This window comes from Bombina bombina, chromosome 4 (genome assembly GCF_027579735.1).
Source record: "Bombina bombina isolate aBomBom1 chromosome 4, aBomBom1.pri, whole genome shotgun sequence".
NCBI classification, from domain to species: Eukaryota; Metazoa; Chordata; class Amphibia; order Anura; family Bombinatoridae; genus Bombina; species Bombina bombina.
Window position 1 is genome coordinate 83,864,907 of NC_069502.1, and position 20,555 is coordinate 83,885,461.

A 20,555-nucleotide genomic window follows, 5' to 3' on the forward strand; every position below is an offset into this window, starting at 1 on the left:
GAGAGAGACAGCAAAAGAGAGGGGGGGAAGAGAGACAGCAAAAGAGAGAGGGGGGGGAAGAGAGACAGCAAAAGAGAGAGGGGGGGAAGAGAGACAGCAAAAGAGAGAGGGGGGAAGAGAGACAGCAAAAGAGAGAGGGGGGAAGAGAGACAGCAAAAGAGAGAGGGGGGGAGAGAGACAGCAAAAGAGAGGGGGGGAGAGAGACAGCAAAAGAGAGGGGGGAGAGAGACAGCAAAAGAGAGGTGGGGAGAGAGACAGCAAAAGAGAGGGGGGAGAGAGACAGCAAAAGAGAGGGGGGGAAGAGACAGCAAAAGAGAGGGGGGGGGAAGAGACAGCAAAAGAGAGGGGGGGAGAGAGACAGCAAAAGAGAGGGGGGGAGAGAGACAGCAAACAGACGGGGGGAGAGAGACAGCAAAAGAGAGGGGGGGAGAGAGAAAGCAAAAGAGAGGGGGGGAGAGAGAAAGCAAAAGAGAGGGGGGGAGAGAGAAAGCAAAAGAGAGGGGGGGAGAGAGAGAGAGAGCAAAAGGGAGGGGGAGAGAGAGAGCAAAAGAGAGGGGGGAGAGAGAGAGCAAAAGAGAGGGGGGAGAGAGAGAGAGCAAAAGAGAGGGGGGAGAGAGAGCAAAAGAGAGGGGGGAGAGAGAGCAAAAGAGAGGGGGAGAGAGAGCAAAAGAGAGGGGGGAGAGAGAGAGAGAGAGAGAGCAAAAGAGAGGGGGGAGAGAGAGAGAGCAAAAGAGAGGGGGGAGAGAGAGAGAGCAAAAGAGAGGGGGGAGAGAGAGCGCAAAAGAGAAGGGGGAGAGAGAGCGCAAAAGAGAAGGGGGAGAGAGAGCGCAAAAGAGAGGGGGAGAGAGCGCAAAAGAGACGGGGGAGAGAGAGCGCAAAAGAGACGGGGGAGAGAGAGCGCAAAAGAGAGGGGGGAGAGAGAGAGAGCAAAAGAGAGGGGGGATAGAGAGCAAGGGGTGGGACCACTGTACTGCAAAAAATGGCCCGTGTACACGGGCTTTAGGACTAGTTTAATATAAAAATCTAAAGTTGTTTGGTGTCCCTTTAAACAACGTCACTGCTACATCACAGAACCATGTTTTCAGGGTGCCAGGAATCAGACTGAGACAAGAAGTGCAAAATTAATCACACCTTAATTAATAGCAAAAAATAATAAAAAGTCCACAAGTCAAATAACAAGCCAGGAGTCAAAACCAGAGCTGATAGTCATACGAGCCGAGTCAGGAACAAGGAGAACAGCAGAGTCAGGAACAAGCCAGGGATCAGGAACCAGGAGGGACGTCAGACAGCCAGGTAATACACAGGAACAGGAACTCTCACAAACAGGTCTGAGACAACACAAGGGCAAAGCATAGTGAACAGAGGCCCTTTAAATAATAAGTGATGACATCACAATTCTGAGACTGCAACCTGTCTCACATGGATGATGTACACCGTCTGGCCATAAAAGGGCATGCAGGGAATGAGCAGCACCACACACTATGCACCAGAGTCAGCAAGAGAAGTGAGTAAAATGGCTGCCAGCAGCACATGGCACACAAAGCATGGAAAAAACCCTGACAGTACCCTCCCCTCAACGACCCCTCCCCCGCAGGAGGACAAAAGGCGTAATGGGGAAACGGGCATGGAAGGCACGGAGGAGGGCGGGAGCATGAACATCAGAGGGGGGAACCCATGAACTCTCCTCCGGACCATAACCCCTCCAGTGAACCGAATACTGTACGCGGCCTATGGACATACGAGAGTCAATAATGCTGCTGACCTCATATTCTTCATGGTTGTCAACAAAGATAGGACGGGCACGAGGCAACACAGTGGTAAACCGATTACAAACCAATGGTTTCAAGAGGGAGACATGAAAAACATTGGCGATGCGCATTGCAGGAGGAAGGTCAAGAGCGTAGGCCACAGAATTGACCCATCGGAGTATTCAAAAAGGACCAACAGAACGGGGAGCCAGTTTATTGGAAGGCACATGAAGGTTCAAGTTGCGGAAGGACAGCCAAACTCTCTCACCAACCTGGTAGGAAGGCGCTGGCAGACGTCTACGATCAGCCTGGAACTTTTGGCGCTGCATAGAACGACGAAGACAATCCTAAATCGGGCAACAAGGATGGTTGAAACCCATAATTCGCCATGAACGGGGATAACTTGGAGGAAGCATTAATAGCACTATTACGAGCAAACTCTGCCCAAGGTAACAGTTCAGACCAATTATTGTGGTGATCTGAGACATAGCAACGGAGGAACTGTTCCAGAGCTTGAATAGACCGTTCCGCAGTCCCATTGGATTGAGGGTGATATGCCGAGGAGAAGGAAGGCTGGATCCCCATTTGAGCACAAAAGGAAGGCCAAAATCTGGAGACAAACTGGCTACCCCGGTCCGACACTATCTCCTTGGGTAACCCATGTAAACGGAAGACCTCCCGGGCAAAAATTGAAGCAACCTCCTGAGCGGTAGGCAGCTTCTTCAAGGTAATGCAATGTGACATTTTAGAAAACCGGTCAACCACCATAAGAATAACAGTATTGCCATTGGAAACAGGGAGCTCGACAATGAAGTCCAAGGAAAGATGTGTCCAAGGACGCTCACCATTAGAAATAGGTTGAAGAAGACCCACAGGAAGACATCGAGGAGTCTTATACTGTGCACAAACTGAGCAGGAGGCCACATACGCAGCATCATCAGAACAAAGACCTGGCCACCAGAAATGTCGAGTGACAGACCAAATAATTTGGTTCTTGCCTGGGTGACCTGTGGCTTTAGGATAGTGGTAAGTTTGCAAAAATTTAGTTAGAAGATTCTCAGGAACAAAACACTTACCACTAGGTTTCTCAGTAGGTGCATTGGTTTGTGCAGCCAGGATCTCCTCCCCCAAGGGAGAAGTCAAATTAGTACGTATGGTAGCAAAAATATGGTCAGGAGGTATAACTGGAGTAGGTACAGACTCCTCATTGGACAGAGGTGAAAATTGTCGAGAAAGGGCATCAGCCCTAACATTCTTACTACCAGGCATGTAGGAGACCACATAATTAAACCGAAACAAAAATAGCGCCCATCTGGCCTGTCGGGGAGACAAACGTTTTGCTTCAGATAGATAAGTTAAATTCGCTAGTAACCTTAAGAAGATACCTCCATTCCTTGAGTGCCAAAATTATGGCCAGTAATTCCCTGTCGCCAATTTCATAATTGCACTCCGCTGGAGACAATTTCTTAGAGAAGAAACCGCACGGATGCAAGGAACCGTCAGGCGTAGGACGTTGAGACAAGAGGGCACCTACTCCAGTCTGAGGCGCATCAACCTCAAGAACGAAAGGCAGGGCAGGGTTAGGATGTGCCAGAACTGGAGCGGAAGCAAAGGCAGTCTTAAGACTATCAAAGGCTTTAATGGCAGTAGGTGACCAATGGAGTGGATCATTCTCTTTACGGGTCATGTCTGTGATAGGTTTGACCAAGGAAGAAAAGTTTTTAATAAACTTTCTATAGTAATTTACGAACCCCAAAAAATGTTGAATAGACCCAAGACCAACTGGGCGAGGCCACTGAGGAACTGCAGAAAACTTGTCAGGATCCATGGAGAACCCTGCAACTGAGAAAACATAACCTAGGAAGGTTACTTGAGTCTGATGGAACTCACATTTCTTGAGTTTACAAAACAGGCCGTTCTCACATAGTCTCTGAAGTACCCGTGAAACATCAGAACGATGAGCCACAAGCGTGGGTGAGTGTATGAGGATGTCATCTAAGTACACCACAACACACTGTTGCAACATATCTCGTAGGACATCATTAATAAATTCCTGGAAAACAGCAGGAGCATTACATAGGCCAAAGGGCATTACAAGATACTTATAATGCCCGCTCCTGGTGTTAAATGCCGTTTTCCATTCGTGGCCCTCCATGATCCTAAAGAGATTGTACGCTCCTCTCAAATCAAGTTTAGAAAAGACTGTAACAGCTTTGCATAGCATAAGTCCTCTTTCACAGATGAATTATATGTAAACTGGCAGAGCCCACTACTCTGCATCCTGCTCATTCCTATAATTTCTAAGATATGAAACCCAAATGTTATCTTTTGCGATTCATACAGAGCAAACCATTTTTAAAAAGTTTCAAATTTATTTCTATTATCAAATTTGTTTCATTCCCATGATATTCTGTGTTGAAGAGACACCTAAGTAGGCATCTAGAGTACAACATGGCAGGAAATAGTGCTGCAATCTAGTGCTCTTGCAAATGGATAACATTCTTGCAAAACTGCTGCCGTATAGGACTCAAGAATTGGGCAGGCTCCTAAGCTTACATCCCCGCTTTTCAACAAAAGATACAAAGAGAATGAAGACACATTAATAATAGAAGTAAATTAGAAAGTTGTTTAAAATAACGTGCTCCGTCTGAATCCAGAAAGAAACATTTTGGGTTTCATGTTGCTTTAAAAGAAAGAAACACTAAATAAATGCTGGATATAATGATAATATTCAAAGCAATGATTAGTCTGAGAACAGTATGTACTTGTATTTTTATAAACTATATTAATTCTTTGAAATTATGAAGAAATAATGGTAACATTTTGTGTGGTTTTTTATTATAAAGTAATGGATGTTGCTATATTGTAACCCCCTTAGGTTCCCCTTATGCAATCTTTTCTGATGAGAACCATTATAGAGAGATATAAAACAAGTCACTAAAAAGGGACAGTCTACTTGAAAATTGTTATTGTTTAAAAAGATACATAATCCCTTTATTACCGATTCCCCAGTTTTTGCTTAACCAACACAGTTATATTAATATACTGTACATACAGAAAGAGAAGTACCAGGAATGAACAACAGCTCAGTGGCTTGTTCTATTCCGAGTTACCACCTAGCAACCTCTTTTAGCCCAATTGTGTTTTTCAAAGAGGAGAACTTTACTGAAATATATCAGTCTGATCCTGCCTAACAAAGACAGTCCAGCCCAGAAATACCAGGTAATCCTTCTCTGAACAAGGGACATGCCAACCCCAGGTGATCATTTTCGGCCTTCTTTGGGTCTCGTTAGTGGAGTGCAGCCAAATCCCTTTAAGCAAATTGGATTGCATATTACCACACAGGAGCAGCCTCTTTTAGCCCAATTGTGTTTTTCACAGTGGAGAACTTTCCTGAAGTATATCAGTCTGATCCTGCCTAACATATGTCTCTGCTTTTCAATCAAAGACACCAAAAAGAAAAATTGATAACAAAAGTAAAATCAGAAAGTTGCATGCACTATCTGAATCATGAAAGAAAAATGTTGGGTTTCATATCCCTTTAAGCGTTTCAGTGCTAACGACTGCTCTGAGACGTTGCAGAGTTTCCCACTCAGGTGCTAACGACGGCTCAGAAACGTCGCTAGCACTCTTCCACCTTGAGAGAGATCTGGGGGCTCCCAACCGCTCCTAACCCGTCAACAGGGCCTGTATAGTGACAGGCAGGCATCGCTGGGGCTTCACGTTATGCGCGGTGACGTCACGCGCAATGACGTGATGACATCACCGTGCAACTTTATTTCAAAATAACAATGTTAAGAATAGGAAAAGGGGGCATGCTGCTTAGAAGCCTGTATCTCAGGCATCTAAGCAGCTACAGACCCCCAAGACCTACCGTTGGAAAGGTAATTGCCTAACCTTTCCAACAGTATACGTCTTGGGGGATCTAAAAGAAAAAAAAAAAAAAAAGGTTAACCCCCCCAAAAAAACACCTTTAAACATCCTAGCACTCAAAAGGTTAAATATGATTGTTTTGTTTGTTTTTTTAATTAATTTTAAAAAGGGATGGTAACTGTTGTAATTTATTCATTTAAAAAAATGGCAAAAATTAATTACATCTCATTAAATCCTTAAACTAGTTTTATCACAATAAGTAATTCCCCCCCAAAAAATGTAAACATATTCAAAATTAAAGACAGGTGGTACTTAAGACCGCTGCTCCAAAACTGGTCCACCTGCTCTGAGGCTGTGGACATCAATTCACCCGACCCTATACAATCGGGCTGAGGGCCAATGCTGTCGGCATTCATTAAAGTGAATGTCAAGTCACGTTCACCACTCTTCCTCATCTTGTTAATGACCTAAAATAAACGTTAGTTTAATTCATCCTTTTTTTATAATTTAAGACTAAAACCATAATCAAAGGATTTATAAACCTACTTCGCTTACTTTCTTCCTCCGCCCGCCATCTTGTCCCTCGTATATCTAATTTGATTGACATAGCCCTTAACGAATTCTAGCTCATACCCCGTGGCGTCCAGCCCCTTTTTGCACACGTAACGCGATCAAACTGCGCATGCGTTCCTTAACAAATCGTCATTGACAATCCATGCTCGTTCACATGTAGCGCATGCGCAAACAATTCCGAACACCTAACGCATGCGCAATGTCTATCTACCTGTCAACCGCGGTCCGCGATCCCCAATAAAGTGTTTAACCCCTAAACCGCCGCTCAAAGACCCCGCCGCTACCTAATAAAGTTATTAACCCCTAAACCGCCGCCATCTAACTTAGCTACCCCGCCGACATCTACCCCGCCGACATCTACCCCGCCGCCATCTATTTTAAAAATATTAACCCCTAATTTAATCCCCCTACACCGCCGCCAGCTATACTAACTATATTAACCCTAATTATATTAGGGTTAATATAGTTATTATATTATATATATCTATTAAGTATAATAACCCTATCTAACTCTAACATCCCTAACTAAACTCTTATTAAAATAAATATAATATTAATATTATTAATGAAAATATTCCTATTTAAATCTAAATACTTACCTATAAAATAAACCCCAAGATAGCTACAATGTAATTAATAAATTACATTGTATCGATTTTAGGGTTTATATTTATTTTACAGGCAACTTTGTATTTATTTTAACTAGGTACAATAGCTATTAAATAGTTAATAACTATTTAATAGCTACCTAGTTAAAATAATTACCAATGTACCTGTAAAATAAATCCTAACCTAAGTTACAAATACACCTACACTATCAATAAATTAAATAAACTACAAATATCTAAACTAAAATACAATAAATTAAACTAAACTAAATTACAAAAAAAACCCCCACTAAATTACAAAAAATAAAAAAAATATTACAAGATTTTTAAGCTAATTACACCTATTCTAAGCCCCCTAATAAAATAATAAAGCCCCCCAAAATAAAAAAAATTCCCTGCCCTATTCTAAATTAAAAAAGTTCAAAGCTCTTTTACCTTACCAGCCCTTAAAAGGGCTTTTTGCGGGGCATGCCCCAAAGAATTCAGCTCTTTTGCCTGTAAAGATAAACACAATACCACCCCCCAACATTACAACCCACATACCCCTATTCTAAACCCACCCAAACCCCCCTTAAATAAACCTAACACTACCCCCCTGAAGATCTCCCTACCTTGTATTCACCCAGCCAGGCAGAACTCTTCATCCGATCCGGGCGATGTCTTCAATCAAGCTGCAGAGAGTCTTCTTCCATCCGGTGATGTCTTCAAGCAAAGCGGCATCTTCAATCTTCTTTCTTCGCTCCTCCGCCGCGGAGCATCCATCTGCCACGAAGAATGAACGCGGAATGAGCTACCTTTAAATGACGTCATCCAAGATGGCGTCCGTCGAATTCCGATTGGCTGATAGGATTCTATCAGCCAATCGGAATTAAGGTAGAGAAATCTGATTGGTTGATTGAATCAGCCAATCAGATTCAAGTTCAATCCGATTGGCTGATTGGTTCTTGAGACAGACAGTCTCCCAGTATGCAGTTTTATACCTTTTTACTTTTTAACTATTACTATTTTCCTTAGTGTATAAATTATCCCCCTTACATTCCCACCTCTTTTTTTCTAACTTCTTACCCTCCCCCTTCTAACTAATTCCAGCCATCTGAGGTACTGGCAGCTGTCTATCAGTACCCAGTTATCCATCAATTTAGGTTTTTTTTATTTGATAATATTACGTTTTTTTTCTGTAGTGTAGCTGCCCCCCCCCCCTCATTATCCACCTCCCTCCTAACCCTCCCACACCACCAACAATCGACATCACCACCTCTCTGCATCGGTACCTCTGCCAGTCTATTTTTGCACTGCCCCACTCATGGGGCATGCAGAAATAGCGCGATCTCGCTACTTTTAGGGAGATCGCAGCAGATAGAGGCCCAGGACAGCAACATCGTACAGGGTACGCTGGTCCTTAAGGGCTTATTGACCAGCATTGTACAGGGTACAGTGCTGGTCGTTAAGGGATTAATAGAAGTAAATTGGAAAGTCGTTTAAAATTGCATGCTCTGGATGAATCATGAAAGTTTCATTTTGACTTGAATGTCCCTTTAAGAGTAAATAACTAAAAAATGACCTGCTTGAAAAATAGACTTTGCATAATGTCATACCTTGCAGAAGATTCCACTTGCTCTATTACCTTATTTTTAAACGACTGAGTATTGCATTAATTAATTAATAAAGCTGAATCATGAAAGTTTCATTTTGACTTGAATGTCCCTTTAAGAGTAAATAACTAAAAAATTACCTGCTTGAAAAGTAGACTTTGTATAATGTCATACCTTGCAGAAGATTCCACTTGCTCTATTACCTAATTTTTAAACGACTGAGTATTGCATTAATTAATTAATAAAGCAAACTGTTAACCTGGATCTTTTGATTTAATAACAGACAAACGCACTTGAGCCTCCCTTGTTGTACAACCCAAATATTGAAGATGACACTAGTTACAGTTAATTAGGTAAACTACAAAAGTAGACCTATAATTCATACAGGGCAGTATATACCATACAGAGTGCCAGTAACAAAGTCACATGGTTTACATGCCAAAACACCACGTCCTGGTTGGCTGACAAATAGAAATGATTACAAGAAAATATGGGGCATAATCAAGATTTGGAGTTTTCTGCACTGCATATTCTTCACGCACCAATTATAGAGGAGTCAAAGAGATGTCATATATGCTACCTACCATCGTATGCACAAAACAAAAAAAGCTCTACGTCCCTTTAAATTCTAAAAATGTTTTCTGTAGACATAATGCAGAATCTCACTAGATTACACAATGAATCTGACAACATAGAGTATGATTTGAAACAGAAGTTCTTCATTAAGATGTAAAGGCTCAAAATCTCTCTATTAGTATAAACAATGCCAGTGGCAGGCATTTTCTACTGGGACTACAGCAATTAATATTTCTATGCCCAGGCGGAGGGAATGAGCCAGGCTGCTCGAATTTGCTGAAAATTCTTGAATGTTAAAAGGGGCATAAATTGTGCTAAGGTTTTATTAGACTATTAAAGGCTGTTCAGTAAGTTTAAATGTATTGATGCTTCTACTACCAAAGTACTGCTGGCCCAATTACAATAGCATAGATAAAAAAAAAAAAAAAACGGTTTGGGCAGCAGGAAGAAGATAGTGTCTTGTTTCCTTATATTATCACATTATTTTTGTAATTACTTTTACATAAAACTAGACTTAGACCTTAAAGCTAATGTCAAGTTTGATGAATCAGTGCCCGGTTTTTAAAAATCCTATTAAAAACAGGGGCACTTTCATTCATCAAACTTTAGATTTCACTCGTTTTGTTACAATACTTACCTTTTAATCTTGAAAGCCGCTCCAGCGATTCCCCCTCCAGTCGCTCGTCACTTCATACGTCAGCAATGACGAATACAGAAGCCGGAATCATCATTTTTGACATATGAAGAGGCTTGCAACGGGCGGGGGAAGCGCCGAAGCGGCTTTCAAGATTAAAAGGTAAGTATTTTAACAAATCGAGTAAAATGTAAAGTTTGATGAATGAAAGTGCCCCTGTTTTAAATAGGGTTTTTAAAAACCGGGCACTGATTCATCAAACTTGACATTAGCTTTAAGTCCTCTTGTCATCTATCTAGCAGGCAGATTGACAAACCTATTAGGGATGATTTATTTTAATTTATAACATAGCTTTGGAGCACATATTCATTTCTGTTAGCTTAAAGAGACCAGAATTTTTGTTGTTTAAAAAGAAAGATAGATAATCCCTTTATTAACCATTCCCCAGTTTTGCACAACCAAACGGTTATATTAATATACTTTTTACCTCTGTAATTACCCTGCATCTAAGCCTCTGTAGACTGCCCCCTTATTCCAGTTCTTTTGACAGACTTGCATTTTAGCCAATCAGTGCCATCTCATAAGTAACTTAACGGGAGTGAGCACGTTATCTATATGGCACACGTGAACTAGCGCTGTCTAGCTGTAAAAAACGGAGGCAGCCTTTAACTGGTTAAAATTAGCATATGAGCCTACCTAGGTTTAGCTTTCAACAAACAATACCAAGAGAACAAAATAAATTTGATGATAAAAGTAAATTGGGAAGTTGTTTAAAATTGCATGCCCTATCTGAATCATGACAGTTTAATGTTGACTAGACTGTCCCTTTAATATAAATGCAGGAAAATATAAATGCATAATAAAAATACATTTTAAAAGAGGGGACAAAGTACAAACCCCCCAAAAAAAAACTATGAACAAAAATGAATATTGTGGTCTTTGTTTGACAAATTCTTTGAATTTGTTTCTTTTGCTTTGTTCAAAAGCATACTTAGGTAGCTTCAGGAGCAGCAATGCACTACTGGGAGCTGGCTGATAATTAGTGGCTGCACATTTATGCCTCTTGTCATTGTCTCACCCAATGTGTTTAGCTAGCTCCTAATAGTGCATTGTGTCTCATTCAACTAAGGATACCAAGAGAATGAGGCAAATTTGATTATAGAATTAAACTGGAAAGTTGTTTAAAAAAAACAAAAAACTTGCATGCTCTATCCGAATCATTAACATTTCATTTTGACTTTACTGTCATTTAACAAACAATAGGCCATTCTTATGAACATATTCCAGCAGTATTTTTTTTTTAGTATTAAAGGGACATGAAACCCATTTTTTTTTCCATGATTCAGATAGCAGTAAATTGGAAAGTTGTATAAAATGTCATGCTCGATTATCTAATTTGTTTAGTTCTCTTTGTTATAAATAATACCTTTAACCTAAATTAAATGCCCCTTTAACCTAAATTATTATTATCAAACAAACTCTGTGTTCTCAACTATACCTTTTCAAACTGGCTACTTCCATCTTTGGTGACCCAGCCAGGGAGTTTGGACAACCGAGTGCTGTAAAATATAAAGAAATTATATTGTTAATCATTAATTTCATGTAACGCAGAGCTGCTGATGACATGCTCAAAATTTGTTCCTGTTCTATCTAAAAGATAATATACTTCAGTGCATTGCTTCTGCTTTCAAAGTGTGATTACATTAACTACTTTTCTAAGGAACCATGGATCTATTTAGGAAAGTATAAAAATCCCTTTCAGGTAACTATTAAAACACCTGCACTAAATTATTTGCAACAACCAACCACTGTTTAACCCCTTAATGACAGAGGCATACCCTGTATGTTGCGTGTTGCAAGGGTTTTTCAAGTCTGTTATAGTGCTCGTCTTGTCTATAGTGAAAAAACCTGCCCTATTACACCCCTGTAATAGGGTACTCTAGCTTTCCTTAAAGGGACAGTTTACTTAAATTTTGTCTCCCCTTTAATTTGTTCCCAATGATCCACTTTACCTGCTGGAGTTTATTCAATTGTTTACAAGTATTTCCTTTTCCCTTATATTGGCATTTGAAAGAGTTGATTTAGCCTGTGGTATCCCCACCTATTCTGAAAAGTTTCTGCCCTTTTGTCTGAGCTATAAACAAAGATGTGTAAACACAGCCAGCAGAAGAAATTACACCCCCAGTGTGGTATAGACGTGATAAGGTAATAAAATGTTAAAGTGATGGTAAATCCAAGCGTTTGTAAAACGCTAGGATTTACCATTGGAACTAATAAAGGGGACTTTCATTCATAAAGTATAAAATACTTCATTCTGAAAGCTCCTTTATTTGTTTGAAGAGATCGCCACACTGAGCTCCTCAAGCAGCCCACGGCAGAATGCTGTTTTGCTGAGAGGTGACGTTTCCAACACTTAGCAAATAGCCGTGCGTCCCAACTGGCGCCAAGCCGGATAGCCCGCAGAGCTATTGGCTAAGAAGTGGAAACCTCACATTGCAGCAACCTATACATTAGTATAATGAATACATATAAAAACCAATTAATTGCGAAATGAACTATGATATCATATAAAAGAATTGGTATACTGATCATAAATACTATCAAGAAATTGATTTATTAATATAACAGGCATAAAAACTAACAATTCCTAAGGTGCTTAATCGAATCCTACATATATTACTAATTCATTCAAATATAAGAAAAGATGTGGCCACATCTAAAAGAACTAAACTAATTAATCGCTAAAAAGTCACTCCTATGACTAAAAACATCTAAACAAATAACATCATATACTAAAAACAATTCATAAATTATACATAAACCAGAATTAAGGCAACTGCAATGTCTGTGATAAAAACGTAGACCCAATATATAATCAGCCTAGGATGTCCAAATAAGTATAAGACGGTCTGTGTAACTCTGTATTACATAGACATATAGCAAATGTGGATATAGTTACGGTCTGCGGCCAACTGATGAAAAAAAGCAAACTGTCACTGTTAATACAAGCCGTGTGTCTTTAGTGTCGAATCCTTAGCCTGATCTCAAAATAAAGTTTCTTCAAGTCCCCAGTATAAGAGATCACATAAGTCGCTGACCGGTCAGTTTTAGAACAAACAAATGCTGAGATGATGGGTAAATGCTTGGACGTACCTGACAGACTTAATGGCTGCAAGCGGCTCCAGTGCTGTGTGTACGCTCTCGACAGAGCAATCAGCTGTGGGCACTACATGCCGAGTTTTCCATCACTCCCAAGCGTGGCTCCAGCGTCTTCACTGTCGGCGTGTACGTGTCTTCGTCACCTGACCGGTTCGACCAATCTGGACAGTTGAAAAGCGTTCCAAGTTTGAAAAGCTCGGTAGTACTCTCAATAATTAGAGTAAAGAAAGTAGTTCTAGTAATTAGTAGTTCACAGATTGTAAGTCATTCTACGCGTTTCGGCACGTTGTGCCTTTATCAAGATGACTTACACTGGGTCTTATTCCTCTTTTTATAGGTTAAATACTGTACCGCCCTTTTAACTGTGTGTTGTCATTTACAATAAACTTTATTTGTTCAACAATGTCCTGTTGCTGCCAATGTTCTGCTTTCATTATTTGTTGTTTGAATTATATGTTGTATTTCACAAATATATTTGGTAATAGAGTTACAAGAAATTAGCCTAATAATACATTTAATCTTAATTATAATAAATAATAAAAACTGGTAAATAATAATAAATAATAAATGATAAGTAATATATAGAGTTAGAGTACAGTGTACCTATTTTATAATAACATCCTGAGTACAGATTTATATAGAAAGTTAATGCTAATCTATAAATGTACTTGTTATAATTAGTTAATATATATCATAGAGCTACGACATTAAATTAAAATTTCATAACTAGAATATTAGATCACCTAAAAAAAATATATAAAGATTGCTTGATAGATCAAAATAAGAAAAAAAAGAGATATCTACCAATTAGGGGTAGTTAAAAAATGCCACATATACATAGAAATACAGAGTTGATATTATATGATAAAAAAATAGAGAATTAATATTATATGATCAAAAATACTAAGAATATTCCATCAATAGCATATAGAAATATACAATATATAAAAAGTCCTGTATAAAATCTTAAAAAAAAATAGCTAAAGGGCCATACTTAAAATTAATTATATATATGTGGCAAAAAGTATACAATCTTATGGATACATTAATTAAATGGGTTGAGGTCAAGTTCAACATTTAATCCCCCTGGGGTCAGGGTAGCGAAATTAAAGATTAATTCTACTTCAGCATATAAAAGCTGTTTCAATGTGTTTCCTCCTCTTTGGAGTTTAACCTTTTTAACACCCCAATATAAAAAACATTCATTTTTAAGACTTCCACGGACAGAAAACTGTAAAGTAATGTTAATCGTGATTGGCGATTGTTGTTGAAAGCAATTCCTTTGTTGATTTGGATGTATGCTTTGGGTCGTTGTCATGCTGAAAGATGAAGTTCCTCTTCATGTTCAGCTTTCTAGCAGAAGCCTGAAGGTTTTGTGCCAATATTGTCTGGTATTTGGAACTGTTCATTATTCCCTAAGGCCCCAGTTCCAGCTGAAGAAAAACAGCCCCAAAGCATGATGCTGACACCACCATGCTTCACTGTGGGTATGGTGTTCTTTTGGTGATCTGCAGTGTTGTTTTTGCGCCAAACATATCTTTTGGAATTATGGCCAAAAAGTTCAACTTTGGTTTCATCAGACCAGAACACCTTTTGCAACATGCTTTTGGGAAACTTCAGATCTGTTTTTGCAAAATTTAGCCGGGCTTGGATGGGTTTTTTTTTTGTAAGAAAAGGCTTCCGTCTTGCCACTCTAACCCATAGCCCAGACATATGAAGAATACGGGCGATTGTTGTCACATGTACCACACAGCCAGTACTTGCCAGATATTCCTGCAGCTCCTTTAATGTTGCTGTAGGCCTCTTGGCAGTCTCCCAGACCAGTTTTCTTCTCGTCTTTTCATCAATTTTGAAGGGACATCCAGTTCTTAGTAATGTCACTGTTGCACCATATTTTCTTCACTTGATGATGACTGTCTTCACTGTGTTACATGGTATATCTAATGCCTTGGAAATACTTTTGTACCCTTCTCCTGACTGATACCTTTTAACAATGAGATTCCTCTGATGCTTTAGAAGCTCTCTGCGTAACATGGCTTTTGCTGTAGGATGCGACTAACAAAATGTCAGGAAAGACCAACTACAACAGCTGAACTTTATTTGGGGTTAAAGGGACATAATACTCATATGCTAAATCACTTGAAACTGATGCAGTATAACTGTAAAAAGCTGACAGGAAAATATCACCTGAGCATCTCTATGTAAAAAGGAAGATATTTTACCTCACAATCTCCTCAGCTCAGCAGAGTAAGTTCTGTGTAAAAAGTTATACTTTACCCTCTCCCAGCTGCAGGTAAAAATAAAAAATAAATGAAGAAATGAACAGCAGCCAATCAGCATCAGCAGTGCTGAGGTCATGAACTCTTACTGTGATCTCATGAGATTTGACTTAACTCTCATGAGATTTCATAGTAAGCTTCCTTTACCTGATTGGTGAAATAATATGAGAGTTCACAAGGCTCATCCTTTCAGCTATTCCAGGACAGACACACTAAAATGCTGCTTAGAAATCCTTTACAATGGGAGGTGGCTACTGAGGAACTTTTGAGGTAAAATATCTTTCTTTTTTACATAGAGATGTTCAGGAGATATTTTCTAGTCAGCTTTTTACAGCTATGCTGCGTCACTTTCAAGTGTTTAAACATTTGGGTATTATGGCCCTTTAATCAGCAGCACTTTAAATGATGACAGGTGTGTACTGACTCCTATTTAACATGATTTTGAATGTGATTGCTTAATTCTGAACACAGCTACATCCCCAGTTAAAAAAGGGTGTTCACACTTATGCAACCATATTATTTTATTATTTTATTTTTATTTCCCTTTACCTAAAAGATTTCAGTTTGTTTTTCAAATATATAAACTACTGGGCCCTGGGCATACTGGGCCTTGAAGTCACTTGGGTTGAGAACCACTGTTCTAAAGGATATGCAATTACTTAAAAGGGACAAACATTTTCTTTGTGATTCACATAGAACATACAATTTTAATAAACTTTCTGAATTACTTCTACCATCTAATTTACTTAGTTCTCTAAGTATCCTTTGTTGAAAATCATACCTAGGTAGACTCAGGAGCTGGGACTAGCTGCTGATTGGTGGCTGCACATATATTCCTCTTAGCATTGGCTTACCTATGTGATCAGCTAGCTCCCAGCAGTGCATTACTGGTCCTTCAATAAAGGATACCAAGAGAATGAAGCAAAAATTGACAAAAGAATAAAATTGGAAAGTTGTTTAAATTGGGTTTCATGTACTTTTAAAAGGCAAACAAGGATAAAGAGATGAACATTTTTAAGCTACTAAAGATTTTATTTTTTTGCATTGTTTTAGATTTATATTGAGAGTACATTTTTATAACCCGATTTAGCATTACCAGACCAGAATCAAAGTGAAAGTGCATGGACAGTACTTTTTTTAATTGCAGTAATTAGCTCTGTAACCCTGGAGCAGTGGAGATATAGCAGAGTATAAATCTCTTAACATTACGCAGTTAGGTCTCATTAACTGCACTGAAAATCAGCCGTGTCCACTTCTCACAAAACTGGATCTGTTCAAACGCAGACTAGAGGTAAATATATGAAGTTTGATTTACTGATCATGGTTTGTCGGATACAGACTTAACAGGACTGGATTAATCATACAAGGACATCCCAGTGTAGAAAGTATGTGCACAAGAACCAGGAAAACTTGGGCTTATTTGGAGCACAGTTTACAACGGCACCTCCCTCAATTTCACTAAATATTTCACTAGTCATTTGGAAATTAGACTGCCCTGAACACTGCACTATTTTCATGGATGGGTCAAGTCATGCCACATTTTGACATTGGATTATAATAAATGTATTGATAAACTGTCAACAGATTACACAGTGCTATAAAATTGTATACATGACTGCCAAGTAAAATAAGCTAAGGCAGCTACAACCACTGATGTATTATTTCATTTAACTAGCATTTTAAAAAGAAAAGAGTGAATGGGAGAGATTTTTTAAAGCTCTCTGGTTTGTTAAAGGGATACTAAACCCAATTTTTTCTTTCATGATTCAGATAGAGCAGGGGTTGGCAACCTTTCGGACATCAGGGACCACTAAAAACTCACAATTTTGAATACCGTGGACCACTAACATGAATTTCTTTTAAAAAAAAGGTACAAACCTCTATAATGTGTGTGTGTGTGTATATATATATATATATATATATATATATATATATATATATACATACATACATACACATACATACATACATACACACATTTTATATATATATATATATATATATATATATATATATATATATATATATATATATATATATATATATATATATATATATATATATACATACACACAGGGAGTGCAGAATTATTAGGCAAATGAGTATTTTGACCACATCATCCTCTTTATGCATGTTGTCTTACTCCAAGCTGTATAGGCTCGAAAGCCTACTACCAATTAAGCATATTAGGTGATGTGCATCTCTTTAATGAGAAGGGGTGTGGTCTAATGACATCAACACCCTATATCAGGTGTGCATAATTATTAGGCAACTTCCTTTCCTTTGGCAAAATGGGTCAAAAGAAGGACTTGACAGGCTCAGAAAAGTCAAAAAATAGTGAGATATCTTGCAGAGGGATGCAGCACTCTTAAAATTGCAAAGCTTCTGAAGCGTGATCATCGAACAATCAAGCGTTTCATTCAAAATAGTCAACAGGGTCGCAAGAAGCGTGTGGAAAAACCAAGGCGCAAAATAACTGCCCATGAACTGAGAAAAGTCAAGCGTGCAGCTGCCAAGATGCCACTTGCCACCAGTTTGGCCATATTTCAGAGCTGCAACATCACTGGAGTGCCCAAAAGCACAAGGTGTGCAATACTCAGAGACATGGCCAAGGTAAGAAAGGCTGAAAGACGACCACCACTGAACAAGACACACAAGCTGAAACGTCAAGACTGGGCCAAGAAATATCTCAAGACTGATTTTACTAAGGTTTTATGGACTGATGAAATGAGAGTGAGTCTTGATGGGCCAGATGGATGGGCCCGTGGCTGGATTGGTAAAGGGCAGAGAGCTCCAGTCCGACTCAGACGCCAGCAAGGTGGAGGTGGAGTACTGGTTTGGGCTGGTATCATCAAAGATGAGCTTGTGGGGCCTTTTCGGGTTGAGGATGGAGTCCTACTGCCAGTTTCTGGAAGACACCTTCTTCAAGTAGTGGTACAGGAAGAAGTCTGCATCCTTCAAGAAAAACATGATTATCATGCAGGACAATGCTCCATCACACGCGTCCAAGTACTCCACAGCGTGGCTGGCAAGAAAGGGTATAAAAGAAGAAAATCTAATGACATGGCCTCCTTGTTCACCTGATCTGAACCCCATTGAGAACCTGTGGTCCATCATCAAATGTGAGATTTACAAGGAGGGAAAACAGTACACCTCTCTGGACAGTGTCTGGGAGGCTGTGGTTGCTGCAGCACGCAATGTTGATGGTGAACAGATCAAAACACTGACAGAATCCATGGATGGCAGGCTTTTGAGTGTCCTTGCAAAGAAAGGTGGCTATATTGGTCACTGATTTCTTTTTGAATGTCAGAAATGTATATTTGTAAATGTTGAGATGTTATATTGGTTTCACTGGTAAAAATAAATAATTGAAATGGGTATATATTTGTTTTTTGTTAAGTTGCCTAATAATTATGCACAGTAATAGTCACCTGCACACACAGATATCCCCCTAAAATAGCTAAAACTAAAAACAAACTAAAAACTACTTCCAAAAATATTCAGCTTTGATATTAATGAGTATTTTGGGTTCATTGAGAACATGGTTGTTGTTCAATAATAAAATTAATCCTCAAATATACAACTTGCCTAATAATTCTGCACTCCCTATATATATATATATATATATATATATATATATATATATATATATATATATATACACACACGCACATACTGTACATAACTAGTATAACCATAGCCAAGTTTACATTATTTATATATTTACACATTTTTAAGAATTATTTTTTTGGACATAACTAACTGAATGACAGAACTGAGAGAATTCCTCCAAATAACAGATGAAGGGTGAGTGTCAACTTTTGAGCTGGAAACAGAGAGGCAGAAAGTGGGAAAAAAATCTGAAGTAATTAGGAAAACTACTACAAAGAAACAGGTAAAGGGAAGAAAATAAATTAAATATAAGATTTTTATATATATATATATATATATATATATATATATATATATATATATATATATATATATATATATATATATATATATATATATACTTTAATTCCTGTAATTCAAGTCAAGACTATATGCAAGTGTGTAAAGATACACACAACCGGGCGCTATAAAAATCACTAAAGGATAACAAATTACTATAACAAGTGCAAAATACAAATAGGCAGTCAAAGATACATAAATGTCATGAAGAAATCCTAAATGAACGGGAAACAAATACTAGAGTCCATATATAAGCATATGATATAAGTCCAACAGAAGAATAATACTTACAACATGTAAATAGCGAGTGTATATACATATACTAAATTTATAAACAAGTCCAGCTGCTCCTCCAAGTACAGGGTATAATCCAACGTTCCCAAAGAGATGAACTACAAAACAAAAACAAGAGGAGCGCGGACTCAAGTGTAGCATAGACTATTTATTACATAAAATAAACACAGTAGGTAATGAACTTACAAGATGCTGTAAGCATACATGCCCATAAAAAGCCGTCTGCTTAAGCATGTACCGCTTCTTCAAATTAAAATTCCCCTAAGTCTGTATTCCGTGATGGAATGAATGTCTGTAGTGGGTGAAATAAGATTGCGGCAATCCAAACCAAACCAGCCCGCTCTGCAGGCGCGGGGCGGTGACGTCAGTGGTGCGCTTGGTGATAGATGCGTTGGTAGACGGTGAAGTAGATTACGGATCCTCCAAGGGACCACAAAGATGAGCTGCAATGTTCTACGCGTTTCGTCCTGTTCAACGGGACTTTGTCAAGAATATTGATACAGCGCATGACAGGCCCTTTTATACCGGAGTGTACCTATAGCAGTCCCACTTTATACAACATTAAAGTTAAAGATTTATAACGGGCACATATACAGTTAAAATTGATGCTCATATCACATCCACAAAATAAAGTGCAACATACATCAAAATGACATCTTAAATAAAAACAATAATATGATGATTAAATAATACATAAGTTTAAAAAAATACACATAATTGTACCATTAAAAGTAAGATATAATATGCAATACATAGGCTGTTATAATACATGAATTATAAAATACACCTTTAAATAGGAAATAAGGATAAAATATTTAAATTCTATGTAGGGGTCTTTGGATTCTAATTCCACATACTAAATAATTGATATCCCAGTATGAAATATATGTGAGAATATATGTTAAAATCAAAAAAGAAGAAAGAAAACCAAAATTGATGGTGCTTGTTAAAATATAGTTAATACATGTTAAAAAATAGAATAAATATGCATATGGAAACATGTAGGATATCTTAATATCTAAAATTTAGGAGACAATGTTAAAATATGGTAAAAGGCATATTTTATAAAAAAGCCTGAATATCCAATTCTATGTTTAGCCCTTTTGGCTCTAGACAATCCAAGGTTTTGATCCAAAAGGTTTCTCTTTGTCTCAATTTTAACAACCTGTTGGAATCCCATCGATCTTGTGCTACCCATTCTATAATTTTTATACTGAGGTCCTTAGGATTTTGATTATCGCAGATTTTAAAATGATAGGATACGCTAT

The 20,555-nt window shown here is 38.4% G+C and overlaps 1 protein-coding gene across 1 annotated transcript in view; it reads right to left on the minus strand.

Annotated features, from left to right (window-relative positions):
* Window positions 1-20,555, minus strand: part of INTS9 (integrator complex subunit 9) — a 271,893-nt gene that overhangs the window by 208,649 nt on the left and 42,689 nt on the right. The window contains exon 3 of the mRNA XM_053711080.1: window positions 11,103-11,163. Within this exon, the coding sequence (XP_053567055.1) occupies window positions 11,103-11,163 (61 nt within the window). The remainder of the gene's footprint in view (window positions 1-11,102; window positions 11,164-20,555) is intronic.